This window comes from Pteronotus mesoamericanus, unplaced genomic scaffold (assembly GCF_021234165.1).
Source record: "Pteronotus mesoamericanus isolate MK-2021 breed Mesoamerican mustached bat unplaced genomic scaffold, CSHL_Meso_final scaffold_165, whole genome shotgun sequence".
In the NCBI taxonomy this organism is placed as follows: Eukaryota; Metazoa; Chordata; class Mammalia; order Chiroptera; family Mormoopidae; genus Pteronotus; species Pteronotus mesoamericanus.
Window position 1 is genome coordinate 8,242,643 of NW_026555307.1, and position 15,280 is coordinate 8,257,922.

Genomic DNA, 15,280 nt, shown 5'->3' on the forward strand with positions numbered 1-15,280 from the left:
GAGTCTCTCTTTATCTTTAACCTTTGGCATTTTTAGTTATGATGCATCTTGAAGTGGGCCTCTTTGCATCCATCTTGTGTGGGATTTTCTGTCCTTCCTGGACTTGCATGTCTATTTCCTTCACCAAATTAGGGAATTTTTCTTTCATTATTTTTTCAAGTACTTTTCCAATTTCTTGCTCTTTTTCTTCTCCTTCTGGCACCCCTATGACGCAAATGTTTGAATGCTTGAAGTTATCCCAGAGGCCCCTTACAATATTTTCATTTCCTAGGACTCTTTTTTTCTTCCTGTTGTTCTGATTTCTTGTTTTTTTCCTTCCTTATGTTCCAAATCATAGATGTGATTCTCAGCTTCAACCACTCTCCTATTGTTTCCCTGTAAATAGTTCTTTATTTCAGTTAACGTGTCCTTCATTTCTGACCAGATCTTTTTTGTGCTGTTGAGGTCCTAAGTTCCTTGAGCATCCTTATACCGAGTGTTTTGAATTCTGCATCTGAAAGATTGCTTATCTCCATTTCATTTAGCTCTTTTTCTGGAGGTTTGATCTGTTCTTTCATTTGAGCCATGTTTCTTTGTCCTCATTTTGGCAGCTTCCCTGTGTTTGTTTCTATGTATTAGGTAGAGCTGCTTTGACTCCATGTCTTGGTAGTGTAACCTAATGTAGTGGATGTCCTGTAGGGTCCAGTGGCACAGCCTCCCCTATCACCCAAGCTGGGTACTATAGGTGTGCCTTTCATGTGGGCTAAGTATATCCTCCTCTTGCTCTTGAGCCTTGGTTGATGTTGGCAGATCAATGGAAGGGATTTACCCAGGCCAGTCTGCTACAAGGACTGGCCAGACCACTTACCACCAACTTCCACCCTCAGTGGAGGATCAGCTGTGCAGGGGCAGGGTGGTGGTGCTATGACATGGTCTGTAGCTGTCCACTGGGTGCACTGACCCTGGGGTTTCCCATGTGGTGCCGACCAAGGTAAGCCCCCTGTCTGAGGCTGCCCGAGGAAGTCACACCTGTCTTTTGCCCAGAGCCACCCTGCCTGAGCTATAGAGCAATCTGAGATGGCTGCTCCTTGTGCTGGGCTTGGAGATTCCCAGGAGAAGCCAAGTTGTGAATCTAGGCTGGCTGCTGCTAGTGGTGGGCCTGGGGCTCACTGAGGCCAACTGTTGCTTGTTAGAAAGGATTTAAGAAGTTGTGCGGCATGAGCCAAGACCAGACATTCATATAAAAAGTGGCTTGAGTGGGCCCATAAGTTGGATGGGGCAGAGTCTCTGGGGATCCCCAAGGTGGGTCAAACAGTGTTAGCCAGATTGGTGGAGTCTCAGATATAGCACCAACTTTCCAGCTCTGTGGCTCTTTGGGGAGAGGGTTTAGAAAAGGGACAATGGCCTCTGCTCACCTTGATGCTGGACACTTCAGTTTCTCCCTGTATGCCCCTGGTGCTTTTTAAGCTGCTACCCCAGTGCTGGAGCTCAGAGAGAGCAAGTCTGAGTAGGTAAGTTTGTGTGTGGGTTCTTTAATAAACTGCTTGAAGCATCAGCAGTTTCTTCCACCAACTCAATCCCCGTTGGTTTTGCAGCCAGAAGTTGTGGAGACTTATCTTCCAGGCACTGAAACCTTTGGCTGGGGGGCCTAGTGTAGGGCTGAGACCCCTCACTCCTGAGATATCCCTCCTGAATTGTTATCCACCACACATGAACATGTGACCAGCTCATTCCGCATTTGCACCCATCCTACCCATCTGGATGGATGTGGTTTCTTTAATTCTGTAGTTGTCAGACTTCCATTCAGCTTGATTTTTGTTTCTGAGTGATGGCTGTGTTATATTTTAGTTGTAATTTTGATGTGGTTGTGTGAAGAGGCGAGCCATGTCTGCCTATGCCAACATCTTGACTGGAAGTCCGAGGATCTTGATATAGATTATGGACACTGGTGACCCAGAATCACAAATATGTCTTTCTAGGTAAGTACATCCTGCTGAACTACAAATTGAATCCTATTCCTGCTATACAAATATTAGGGATTCCCAGAGAAGATTCCTGATCTCTGCATGTAAGACCCAACCACATTCCTACCCAGACCTAAATGCCTCACAAAGTATGAGATCTGACCATATACTGAGGCTAAGGCCAACCAATAGCAAATTTTATCTCATATACATGGAAAGCTCATGTATAGAAAAGTTCAGTTTTCCCATGAGTAGTCAAACATGCCCATCCTCTCAGCAACTCCCTAGATATGGTCAAACACCTCCCTCAAGGGACTTCACTTCCGCTCCATTACATCTCTTAGCAGGAGAATGACCACATATAGGTGATGCAGAATGTTTGCTCAATGAATACATGAACAGTGACTTGAAAAAAAGAGGACTCATATGATAGACATTGCACTATTTAGCATCATCCCTCACTAGACTTAGAGGAACTGGGAGAAGGTTCTTAGGTAGAAAGCTTCTGGATAAGGAAATGTTCATAGGACCTTAACATAACAGTATATCCAGAAAAGAAAAAAATAAGTAACTTACATGGGCCATAGTTTAGAAATTCAAGAACTGGTCAGTACCCCTTGGGGTTTACTTGCCTGAAGAAACAGAGTTCACAGAAGTCAGACCTAGGAAGAGGAAAAGGAGGCCATGAGATCAGATAAGCCTCAGAACTCTCTAAATGACTCAAGTTACTATGTCCTTTCCCCTTTAACTTCCCCGCCACAAACACACATCACAAGGATTTGAGGGAGTCTCAACAAATCTGATCTCTACATATAAATGCCAAGGCTGATAAGTGGTCACATCCTCTAAAGCAGAATCTCTTTCAAAGCCTGGCAGGCCTGCTTCACTTCACTTCATACAAACTGAAATTCTTAAGAACCAACCCTGGCAATCATTACCACTGTTAAACTGCTGTGCTTGCAGCCCTGCATGCCTGCTGCCAGAGCATCAACTTCCTGAACCTTCTGGATTCCTCACTATTTTTGATCAGAATCATTCACATCACTTTCCTGCATGACTTCATTGCCTTTCTCTTTCAACATAGGTAAAAGAGACATGGATTTATACTCCCAGCAGGTAGATAATAACATGTCTATTTATCAAGAACTTTCATGTGATTTGTTCTTTATATGCATTAGCTACCCTCAGGATTGCTATGCAGTATAACTATCCTATCTATGCAGCAGATCAGAAAATCCACACTAAAAGAAGTGAAATCATTTGTAGAAATTCAGTTAATAAGTAGCAAAACTGAATTTGAAATCCTTATTTTTCTAACCACAAAAATCAGCTCTCATTCAAACAGTAGCTCTTGTTTCTGAAACCTAGAATCTCTAGTTCCAATGAGAGAAACATGAGCATGCATGACTAAGTAAAAAGTACAAATACATCACATCACCAAAAGATATTAAATCTCACTTTAAGAGTATTGATGCTCATATTGCCAAGTTTATGGGGAAGTGAACATTCTAACCTGCAAAGGATGTAAATTTCAAAGTATGTACAAGAAATATTCTTGCAAGACTTTCTGACTCAGAAATTCTACCTTAAGGATTAAAGAAAATAATTGTATATGTATACAAGGATGTAAAACTGTGCTGACAGACATTATTCATAATGGAAAAAAGCTGGAAAGAACCTAGATGTCGTTCAGTAGAAAACAGATTAAATTATAAAGCATCCATAGGGTGAAAAAAATTGCCACTTAGAAATGATGATGTAGATCTTTTATTGGAAAGACAGAAGTACGTTTACTACTTGTTGCTGAGTGAAGAATGCTGTTAACAGTTGTGGATAGTGGCACCTTGCATGGCAGGACACACATGTATATGCATTATAATCACTAAATGCTAAGTTTAGAAAATATTCAAGATATGTAGTCTTTAGAAAATAAAATAAAATGGACATCATGACTACATTTGTAAAGTGCATATATATTAGCATTAAGAGGCACTATCAGGCATCAACAGATAAGAACAATCTGCAAATATTGCTTATTTCCACATTGTAATCTTTTTATTAATTAATTTTAGAGAGAAAGAGAAGGAGGGGAGAGAGAGAGAGAGAAAGAAGTATCAATTTGTCACTCCATCTGTTTATGCATTCATTGGTTGATTCTTGTGTGTGCCCTGACCAGGGATTAAACCCGCAGCCTTTGTGCTTAAGGATGATGCTCTAACAATCGGAGCTACCCAGCCAGGGCCTCCACACTGTAATCTTAATTTTATTTTTGCTTACGTTATTTTTTACATGGCCATACATGCTCTTAAAATATATTTTTAAAATTTTGCAAATAAGAAGTTTTTTTTCAAATAGGTGAAAAAACTCACTTTTTAAAAGTCCCTTGAACTTGGAAAGAAAAAAGCTGCTTTGTTTTTATTTCAGCTGCCAATATGTGAACCAGCTAATAATTCTGAAGTCTGTTCATGTATGTTGGAGTTTTGCCTTTTAAAGAATGTTTGAACATCCCCAACTAATGCCTTATGTCACTGCTGTTGCCTCTCACAACTGCCTGATCTTGCTTCTGAACCATTAATTTTAACCATGAAACCTTCCAAAGAGCTGCTGAATCTTGTTCTGTTGGTCTCACTTTGCATCAACATTATGAGAAGAAAAACTGTGAGACATAAAGCTTATTATTTAAAATCCGTTTACCTCCAAAGAAATCCCATGAGTTTGGTTTTTTGGTTTTGAGTGGTTTTTATTTTGGTAGAGAATTTTTTTTTTTTAATTTTCCAATTAGATTTGACATTCAATATTATTTTACATTATTTCAGGTGTACAGCATAATGGTTAGACATTATATAATTTAAGAAGTTGTCCCCCCCAATAAGTATAGTACCCACCTGACACCATAAATAGTTATTACATTATTGACTATATTCCCTGTGCTGTACTTTACATCCCATGATTATTTCGTGACTGCCAATTTGTACTTCTTAATCCCTTCATCTTTTTCACCCAGACCACAACATAGGTTTTGTATTATTTGATCACAGTCTGATAGTATATGCTAAAATCAGATGATATCTCCTCAGTAACTCCCATGCCATGCTATCTGACATTTTTTAATTTGTTTTTGTTTTTGTTTTGTTTTGTTCTGTTTTCCCAAGAAACGAGTACCTTTATTGATGCTTGTTCAAATCCCTCAAGTCCTACAGGCTTCTTGGTCTCACTTCCTGTAGGGAAGGAAGCTCAGACAAGGCAAAACAGGTTGTAGACAGTGTCCCCCGAGCATAGCGCCACGATCACTCAGTACAGGATGCTGGTGGTTCCGTACACCCTTCAAATGCACCAAGAGGTCACCGTCCTTCTGGAAGAGTTTCTGTTTATCAGCCACTGGATTCTCCAAGCAGTTCCAGGCAACTGAGCTGACAGAACAAATCAGTGCCTAGGAAACCCACAGGGGCTTGAACTAAAGTCACTTCCCTTTCCCCTAACTTCTTCAATGATTTTTATCAGACTTATCTTAGTCTTATTCCTATAGAGGTTTTATCCACCTTGATAAATACTTAGTCAGCAACTTGAAGATAGTAACTATGTCATTTTAGTCACTGTATTTACCCCAAGTACTGGCACAGGACCTGGTATACTATATGTTATACATATCTGATAATTCAACCTACAAATTCCATCTCTAGGAATTTATCCTTAGGCTATATTTGTAAAAGTACACAGCCATATGTAAGGAAGTTCATCAAAGAATAATTTATCACCAAAAGTCAGAATACCTAATACAGGCAACAAATCTAAATAAAGTTCCTCTATATGATGGCATATTATATAATATTAATAATGATGATACTGGTTCATATTAAAGAAAAATATCCAGAATAAATTGCCAAGTATGACGGACAGACTAAAACTATGCACAATGCTGGGAGGTGGTTGACTCTCATATATGAAGAACACAGGCTTTGTTGTCAGGATCCAGGACATGAATCTAAACTCTGACAATTACCAAATAGGATTTTGGACATTTACTTAATTTTCAAAGCCTCTGTTTCCACCTAGATAAACTATGGGAAGAATAATAAGAGTACCTATCTTACAAAGATGTTGTGAATGCTAAGTAATATAATAGATATAAAATGCATACAGCCCTGGCCGGGTACATCAGTTGCTTAGAGTATTGTCCTGATATGCCAAGGTTGCAAGTTCGATCCCTGGTCAAGACACATTCAAAAATCAACCACTGAAAGAAACAAAAACAAACAAACAAAAAAAGAAATCAACCACTGAATACATAAATAAATGAAAGAACAAATCAATGTTTCTCTTCTCTCTTCTCTCCCCCTTCCTCTCTGTCTAAAATCAATAAATAAAAAAAAAAATTTAATGAAAAAGTAAAAATAAATTACATATAATACTTAAAATGGCTTATTATAAGTATTTAATAAAATAAAAAACATTACACGACCCTTATTCTATGTATTAAAGAAAATTACCTTTAATAATTTATTTAAATGTTTAAAAAAACTTTTGTAAGTTATCTTTAACAACTTTGTTTAGTAATTTTAATACTAGGATACCTATCTCTTTTTCCTTATAGTAAACATGTTGAGATTTTTTTTTTTAAAGACTGTATTTATTTATTTTTAGACAGAGGAGAAGGGAGGGAGGACGATAGGGAGAAAAGCATCATTGTGTGGTTGCCTCTCACATGCTCCCTACTGAGGACCTGGCCCACAACCCAGGCATGTGCCTTGACTGGGAATTGAACCAGCAACCCTTTCGTTAGCAAGCCGGTGCTCAATCCACTGAGCCACGCCAGACAGGGGAACTTATTAAGATTTTTAAGACTGCTCTTTTTTAAAACAACATCAGTTGCTTAGAACCAGACTTGGAATATAATTTTTCTTAATTAATAATATTAGCAAAAAAAATGCACAAAAATCAAGAAACAGAGCAAGGTCCCCCTTGCTCTCCATCCCTAGCAGCTCCAAGGGACACCATTTGGCACCATTAAATTCAAGAAATTTGATTGGATAAGGTGTCATGCTAAATACAAAACTGTTTGACCAAGTTCTGTGTAACATGTCTGAACATTTATCATTACTACATCTCTTCTCCTGTCATTATAAATCTGTACTTAGAAATAACCTTGAACCACTAAGAAACTCTAAATCTAAAGGGATATGTTACTTGAGAATCTGTTGCCCTAAGGTGTAAATTCTTGAAAGACTTTTCAAATTAGAGGGGAACCACTGCTCTTCCTTTTACTCTTTACAGGTATAAAAATATAATAAATTCTATGACTGCACTGGATTTCTTTTTCTAGGTGTTGGACAGTCTTTACCTCCTTAAATAATCACTTTTTGTGATTCTATTTTGCAAAGTAAACATTTACACAAGTGCACAGAAAAAATATTTGGAAAAACAAATCTCAAAATAGTAATATTAACTTTGGATGGTGGGGCTATGAGTAATTCTTTGTAAATTCTTAGGTCTCTGCATTTTTCTTTCTAAAATAAACCTGCATTAATTTTATCATCAGAAACAAACATTAAACTATTTCCATACCAATAAAATAAAAAACAGAGGTGGGGAGAAAGGGTACCTTCCAGCTGTGCCTATAGCCTGTGACATGAATGGAGTGTGACTTATTTAATAATTTCCTATGGTTAAATACTAATTTATATAAGATTATTTCAAAGAATATTCTCAGATATTATTAGTCTTGGATCTATTATTAGGCCAGTGGATCTGAATCATTCTGGGTCATGCTTGATGACCTCATTAAATTATAGACTTCTTCCCAGAAAAATGGCACATTTACAAATATATACAACAATTGTACATACAATTTCAAGGAGTTTCTGGTTCCCTGAAAACCCCAAACAGATATAAATTACCTATGGTTAAGAATTCCTGTTCTAAACGATTTGAGCACCTCATTTTTTAAACTAGGAAATATCCAACACAACTGGCTTGATATTTTCATATTTCCTGATCCACTGGAACAAATGGGGAATTGCCCCAAATCATCACATAACAACAAATAGCTAATGTTTATTAAGTACTTAGGAATAAGTATCAGTCACTAAGAGCTTTACACAGAGTTATAAAAAGAAATAATGGGAATTATCTGCCAAATGAATGTGTGCAGATAGGCACTAGGGAGGGGTCCTAGGTATCAATTCAAAAGTCATTTACGCAACTGTTGCCATGCCCTAAAATATAAAAATGCATTTCACAGAACACGAACAAATACCCACTAGCCTTGATCTTGACTTTTAAATGGGCAATAGAAATTCATTCCTCCTCCGCCTCAGAGCCCTTTCCTAAGAATTTGATAGGACTGAGGAAGTAGGGAACCTTAAGACAACCGGCTTTTCTCGCAACCCCGGCCCAGCCTGGCTAAAGCAGGGCACATCACAACCACACCTATACCACCAGCCACCGTCCGCACAAATCTAGAGTGAATTAAGAGGGCGAGTACAAATAACCCTTAGAGAAAGGCCAAGCCACGGATGTGCGGGACTGGAAATTTCACAGCAATTGCGTGCAGGGAACTCCGTGGTGAGACCAGCAGCTGGACCCCTGGGAGCTGTAAGTGTGAGTACGTGTGGGTCCGCAGGCACCCGAGGATGAAGTGTAGTGGAATTACGCCCAGGGCCAGCCTAGGGGTCACGTTCAGTTCCAACATTCTTATCCCAAGATCGGGTCTTTGTGCGGGAAATCTTTTCACTGGCGCTCAGGTATTTGACTTGGGGGGGCAATTTCTTCGCGGCTGGGCTCGTGCGGCTATAAGGTAGAGATTCACCTATGACGCTGAGGGCCGTAGTCACAGAGACCACTTCCGTCACACAAGAAGCTCTGAACCCAATTCCGTGACACAAACACCAGCACCCACTAATCACGGCCTCACAATCTCACAAAGTGCCGATGTCACACCTGTCCCCGCCACCCGCCCCCAGTTACACCACCGCGGTTCTCGCGCACATTCGAACCTGCAGTGCGGAGCTTCCAACGTTCTGCGGTGCTGCGGCGCCTTTCCCTTCAACATCCTCCGGCCGCAACGCCTTTTCTACGGAAGGCCGGAACCAACCCTCCGTGCCAGGACTGCTCAGCGGGGGATCCGAACCCGTCACACATCGATGCCCAGTAGAAGCTAGGGCGCCACAACCCTAGGGGCCTAATGGGCCTCACGCACGGTTTGCTGGGAGCTTCGGCTGAACACACTAAATGCGCAGGCGTTGCCAGCCTCAGGGGGTGGAGCATTAGTCCCGCCCCCGGTAGAGTGAGCCAGATAATCCTGTGGCGCCCCAGGGAAGGCGGGGATGCAACATTTCCGTCCAAAGCAGGGGGCGGTTTTGAGAGATTTGTTTTCATCTGCAGGCCGCGGGTGTGAGTCCCTCAGTGTGTGCCTGAGAAACAGAGCACCTGATTGTGTGCCGAGTATGTGTGCCTCTGGTATGTTCTTGTGGAACTGTAACAGGTGGCTGTCTGGATCACTGATGTGACCCAGAGCCTCGCTCTCCACAACACTGAAATAGAGTAAAGAATATTGCACCTAGAAGTATAAACGTTACTGAAGGATTTGGTGGAAAAACTGATTTTTCTGGATAATTATGTATTTATTTTACATTTAAGCTCAAGTGTATCGTGGAGAACAATGTGTAACTTTAAAAATTTGTTTTCAATGGGAATTCCTGCTGTGGAATAGTTGATTTTCTTCTGCCCCAAATTCCCATAAGTGGGATTTCCTTCCTTCTTAGCATTGAGGGGATTTTGTGGGGAAGATTTAAGAAGTCCTAGACTAAGAGAAAAAAAAAAATCTTCACATAAAAAAGAAGGAATATAGCCATGAAACCTGAAAAGTCAGTGTTCAAGCTGCCTGTCACTACCAGAACCAAAAAAAAAAAAAAAAAAAAAAAAAGAGAGAGAGAGACAGAGATTGCATCTTTATGGGTGCTTTATTCAGATGGTCAGCAATCTGAGAAGATGGTGGATTATGTACCCAGCAGCCTGTATTACATTTCCTTTCAAGCCAGCCTAAGGAAAAAGTGTAGGTAAGGGATTTGGAATTCAAGGGGAAAAAAGTGTAGGTTAAGGGATATGGAATTCAGAATATGTTAATCAGATAAAAGCTGCAGTCGGGCAATTTCCCTAATATCCTTTTATCTGCTGACCAGCGATTTTCTATCTGGGTCCTGTGTCCCGCATCCTGAGTGATTTTCTTTATCTGTGTCCTGAGTGGGGGACTGTCTCTCCCCAGAACGCAATGGCTCAGACAGCTCTGAAACCATCTTGAAGTTTATGGTCTCTTCTGGAGCACACGGGTTGACTTGTGGTCTCCTGCAGTCAGGTGGGCTATACCTTCAGTTCCTGAAACAATAGCTTTTTACATGCATTAACTACTAGGCTTATTAAATATTAGCTAAAACTAAAATTTTCCAACTCTTGAGTTCCCCCACAGCTAGAGCAGACAATGCAGGATTAAAGGAGTCAAATATCTTGGGTTTCAGATCAGGCACTCTTTTCTTCATTGTAAAGGAGGGCAAGAAACTTGTTTAAGGCTCAAAGCATGAGTTCATGCTAACACTACTGGGTTTTATTCTTACCTTTTCTTTTTTTAAAAAAGGTTTTATTTATTTTTTTAGAGAGAGAAAATCAGTGTGTGGTTGCCTCTTGAGAGCCCCCCACTAAAAACCTGGACTACAACCCAGGCATGTGCCCTGACTGGGAATAGAATCCATGACCCTTTGGTTTGCAGTCTGGCACTCAATCCACTGAGCCACACCAGCAGGGACAGAATTTCTAGAGAAAAAAATTGCTAAAGAGACAGAAAAATAAAAGAAAAGGTAAGAGCCCTGGCTGATGTGGCCCAGTGGATTGAGCGCCAGCCTGTGAAACAAATCCAACTCTTCAATTCAACAAAAGAAATCCTGGTTCTTTATAATATTAACATTTATTTATTTGCATTAGCCTAGATTTACTATAAAATAGTTTAAAACTGCATTGACAATATTACTACTAACAATAATGCTAGTAAATAGCAATTTTGATTGTAGTTCTAAACCAGGGTTGACACGTACAACCTACAGGCCAGATCTGTCCCACCATCTGTTGGTGGGTTTACTAGTGAGTAAAAAATGATGTCTCTATTTTTAAGTGGTTAAAAAAATCAAAAGAAGGATATTTTGTGAGGTGTGAAAACCATGCATTTCAAATTTCAGTGTCTATAAATAAAGTTTTATTGGAATATAGCCATGCTCATTTATGTATTGTCTATGGCTGCATTTTAGTTACAAGGGCAGAATTGAGCAGTTAGTAGATTGAAAGGCCTGTGGAGCCTAAAATACAGTTGATTCTCATTATTCACAGTTGTTGTATTTTATGAAGTTATTGCAGACACTGAGTTAGAAACCATTGCTCCAATGGGAAATACTGGGTTAGTTTCCTGAAAGTGTCTGGTCACAACATTTTCATCATTCAATACTTACCCTTGTTCTATGTGTTTCTATTTACAGATACTTTTTATAGATTGTTGATATCTTTAACACTGAACTCATGACCAACAGCACTATAACTCATGCCTGAATGAGGTTTATCTGACACATGTTTTCTCTGTGAGGCACATCATAGCCTTCTTGTGTTTAAGAACACTAGACATCACTTTAGCACTATACTTGGGGACATTTTAAACAGCAAAATCACCAATAAAAGGCACAAAAATGAGAAAACGTGGTACTAAATAGGCTGAGCAAAAAAGACACTTGTTTACAGTATGAGAACCTAAATAAAACAGAGAGTTGCCTTGAGTTCAGCTGAGACCATGTGTGTCAGGGGATTCATTTTGCAACCCTCTTCACATGTCCATGAATGACCACAAAAGTGCTGTGAGTTTGACTTTGAGATTACAAATAAATTTTAGCAAGTGGGTAAGTTTGTAAATATGGAATCCACAAATGATGAGGGTTGACTCTATTTACTACCTGGTGCTTTACAGAAAATGTTTGCCAGCTGCTGTTATAGTGTAGAGATCCCTTTTAATTATACAGTTAGAGTGTTTAAAAACTACTTGAAATAATTCTTTACACTGTGCCGTCAATAATATCTGGAATTGATTATAACCCATTAAATAAATAAAAATGCAAAGCAAGAAAAAATGGAGTAAAAAAAAGAAAGCTCTTCTTTATAGAATGCCAGCTACTAAGTTTGATTTTACATGGCTTGTGAACTCTGCTTCAAATATGCTTATTATATTTGGTTTTGATGAGGCCTTTGCACAGTATAGTGTTTTCCTTTAAATTCAAGTTTATTTTTATTGTGTCCTTTCATGCCAGCTATCACCTGTGGTTCAATAAGAGTGACATAGAATTAATATACCTTCATGGCATGAAGGATAGCCATTGGTGCAATAGTATAGCATAATTTATTAAGCAATACTGAGTTTTCCTTTGAAGTCAGTCTCGATCTGATTTCTTCCATTCTCCATGTTTGACTTGCCTGCTTGTGACCAGCTCTTCAGCTTCTTTCCAGATTCTTGACAGAATGCCACTCTCATTAGTGGAAAAAAAAGGTGCCCAGGGGATAACTTTTCCAAATCTGGGCTATCACTGGGAAAATGAGTTCTAATTATGGAAGCAGGGCCTGTAGCTTGTGTGCACCCACAAGTACATTACTTACTGGGGTGCTGGCTCATGTTTATGTGGTTGCTGAGCCCCTGTTCAGAGAGTAAAGGTGCTACTGCATTGGTTTTTCCTTAAATGTACATTCCCTGGACCAAAACTCGTATTTGCTTATTAAGGGGTTCTGCCCCCAATTCCCATATATGTTTGTTCGGGGGCAGTTCTCCACACCAACAAGCAATTCTCAGACACTGGCTGAGTATCCTACAATTTGACTCAATCCTAACACTACCTCTGGAGATAGTGTCAAATCCCACACACACACCTCACATGCCAGTTGCTGTGCTTCTAACAAACCAGCTATAGATTGGAGGTTCCAACAACCCCCATCTTGGGTTTGATTAATTTGCTAGAGTACCTCAAAGAATTCAGAAACATTTCTTAAAAAGAAATAACAGGCCCCAAATAAAGTCACTTGTACTAAGCTCACATCACCAAACCACAAGACCTAACCTAATTGCAGTGTTAAGAAATAAATTCTGAGATGTTCTAAATTAAAATTACAGTGACTAGAAAGTGAGAGAAGAGTTAGCCTGTTAATAGCTACAGGCCAGCTCTGACAAAAGAGTGCTCATACTGCTTAGTGTATGTTGGAATTTTAAAATTAATTTCTAGTGGCTATTTCTGGGATTACCTAAAAAGAGAGAATAGCCAAGTGTCATGGAATCCCAGGAGCCCCTACTTGTTGTTTACACATGTGCTTTGCAGACTCTGCTGGACCTATCTTAGAATTAGCCCTTCTTACCCTTCTCCATCCCCTTTGTCTATAGCTAATGTAAATTTTTCAGAATGGTTTACATCTTTCCCCCACTCTACTTGATGTATAAAAACACTTGCAAAACTCTGGGATGATGGACATATTTGTCTCTTCTAGCTAGCTAGGCTGCTGATGGTTTACACTTCATGTCCTAAACCAGTATTCTTTTTTTTTTTTTTGCTAGCAATGGCCTAATGAACCCTTTCTTTTAAAAGGATTTTCAGCTGTGGAAGTTTATATCTTTGTTTAATATGTTCAACTTTGCCCAGGAATGTAATTTTAAACAGAGCATCTAGAATTTTCTGGTCAACACCAGTAAGATAATCTGCCTAAACAGAACTTTTTGACGCACAAAGGGAGGTGACCCGAAATAATTTTTTTCATTTATGACTTCCTTGTCACACACACCCCACCACCACCACCACCCTGTTTTAAAAACTTTCCATTTGTACAGCTCCTTGGAGCTTCTTTCTATTTGCTAGACTTGATGCTGCAGTAACTCATGAATCATTGAATAAAGCCAATTTGATCTCCAAATTTGCTCAGTCAAAATCTTGTTATTTAACACATTTTACTTACTGGATTATTGGTTTATTATAAAAGGATAACACTCAGGAACAGCCACATGGAAGAGCTATATAGGGAAAGGACATGGAGCTTCCATGCCCTCTCCAAGTATACGACTCTCTCTGAATGTCCACATATTCACCAACCCAGAAGCCCTCAGACCCTTGTCCTTTCAGGTTTTCATGGAGGTTTCATGACATAGACATGGTTGATCACATCAGTAGCCATTAGCAACTGAATGAACCTCCAGCTCCTCCCTCATCCCTAAAGATCAGGCAGGTGGGGCAGAAAGTGCCAAACTTCTAATCACATGGCTGATTTTCCTAGCAACCAGCCCCCATCCTTAGGTGTTCCAAAAGTCACCTCATTAAGATAGCAAGAGAAACCTTGATTATTCTCATCACAGGAAATTCTAAGGGTTTTATGAGCTCTGTGTCTGAAACAGTATGGGAGACAAAATATAAATTTTGTATTATAAATCACAATATCACACTCTCCATCATTATTACTACCATGAGCAGGTAGGCTTCTGAGTGTGAAGTGCTCTTCAGGAGTGCTAGGTCAAAGCATTCTCTTAGTTACATCAAAGCCTATGAGAAATTACAAATGTATTTATTTGTATCTCTACAATGTATTTATGTATTACTTAATACAATGAAAGAAAGCAATATAAACCAGTTGAACATAGCAATGTAAAAAAGGATATGAATAGGCAATGAATAAAAGAAAAATGTATTGTTAATAAATGTACACACTTAGAAGAAATATCTTAAAAGTGTCAGTTAAAATAAATTCTTTCAAATTAGGCAGACAAATTTTTAAAAGATGAAGAACACCAGGGTAGGAATGTGTCAAATGTTAAAAAAAAACAGAAGTAAAACCAATGAATTAGTTAAGTACTAATTAGTAAAGGTTTACTGTGTACACATCTAAAACAGTTTGCAAACCAGGAGTACCCAAATCAAAACATAGAATGAGTCTCAATGGTATATTGTTATAAAGATGACATAGGGGCAAGATGGTGATGAAGTAGGAGAGTTTATCTCACACTATCTCGCAGAACCAAGCTGAAAATAAAAATACAGAGGAGAACATCCACACAAAATAAACTACTGAGGACTACCTGAGGAGGAGATACTTAACCAAGAATGGGCCAAAACCACCTTATGACTGGTGGAAGTGCAGGGATGAAAAAGGGCCAGGACTGCTTTCACAAGCTGAAGCCAGGACCAACTTCACAAGCAGAGGCCAACGAAACCGCACAGCTGAGGAGCTTCCCTCAAACAGGAGTGAGGCCTGGACCTCAGACTGGGCTCCCAAGCGCAGAACACCAGTTT

At 39.4% G+C, this 15,280-nt stretch overlaps 1 protein-coding gene across 3 annotated transcripts in view; it reads right to left on the reverse strand.

Annotated features, from left to right (window-relative positions):
• The window catches only part of ZFP82 (ZFP82 zinc finger protein), a 54,030-nt gene extending 44,898 nt beyond the window's left edge, over positions 1-9,132 (reverse strand). Inside the window, exons 1-3 of one of the 3 annotated variants that reach the window (XM_054589080.1) lie at positions 8,936-9,132; positions 5,106-5,161; positions 2,520-2,605 (exon numbers count right to left, since the gene is read on the reverse strand). In XM_054589080.1, the coding sequence (XP_054445055.1) occupies positions 2,520-2,528 (9 nt within the window). In that variant the 5' untranslated portion in view covers positions 2,529-2,605; positions 5,106-5,161; positions 8,936-9,132. Of the gene's footprint in view, positions 1-2,519; positions 2,606-5,105; positions 5,308-8,935 lie in introns of those variants that run through there. The other 2 variants (XM_054589081.1, XM_054589079.1) reach the window with 2 other exon arrangements.
• Between the last annotated feature and the right edge of the window lie 6,148 nt (positions 9,133-15,280).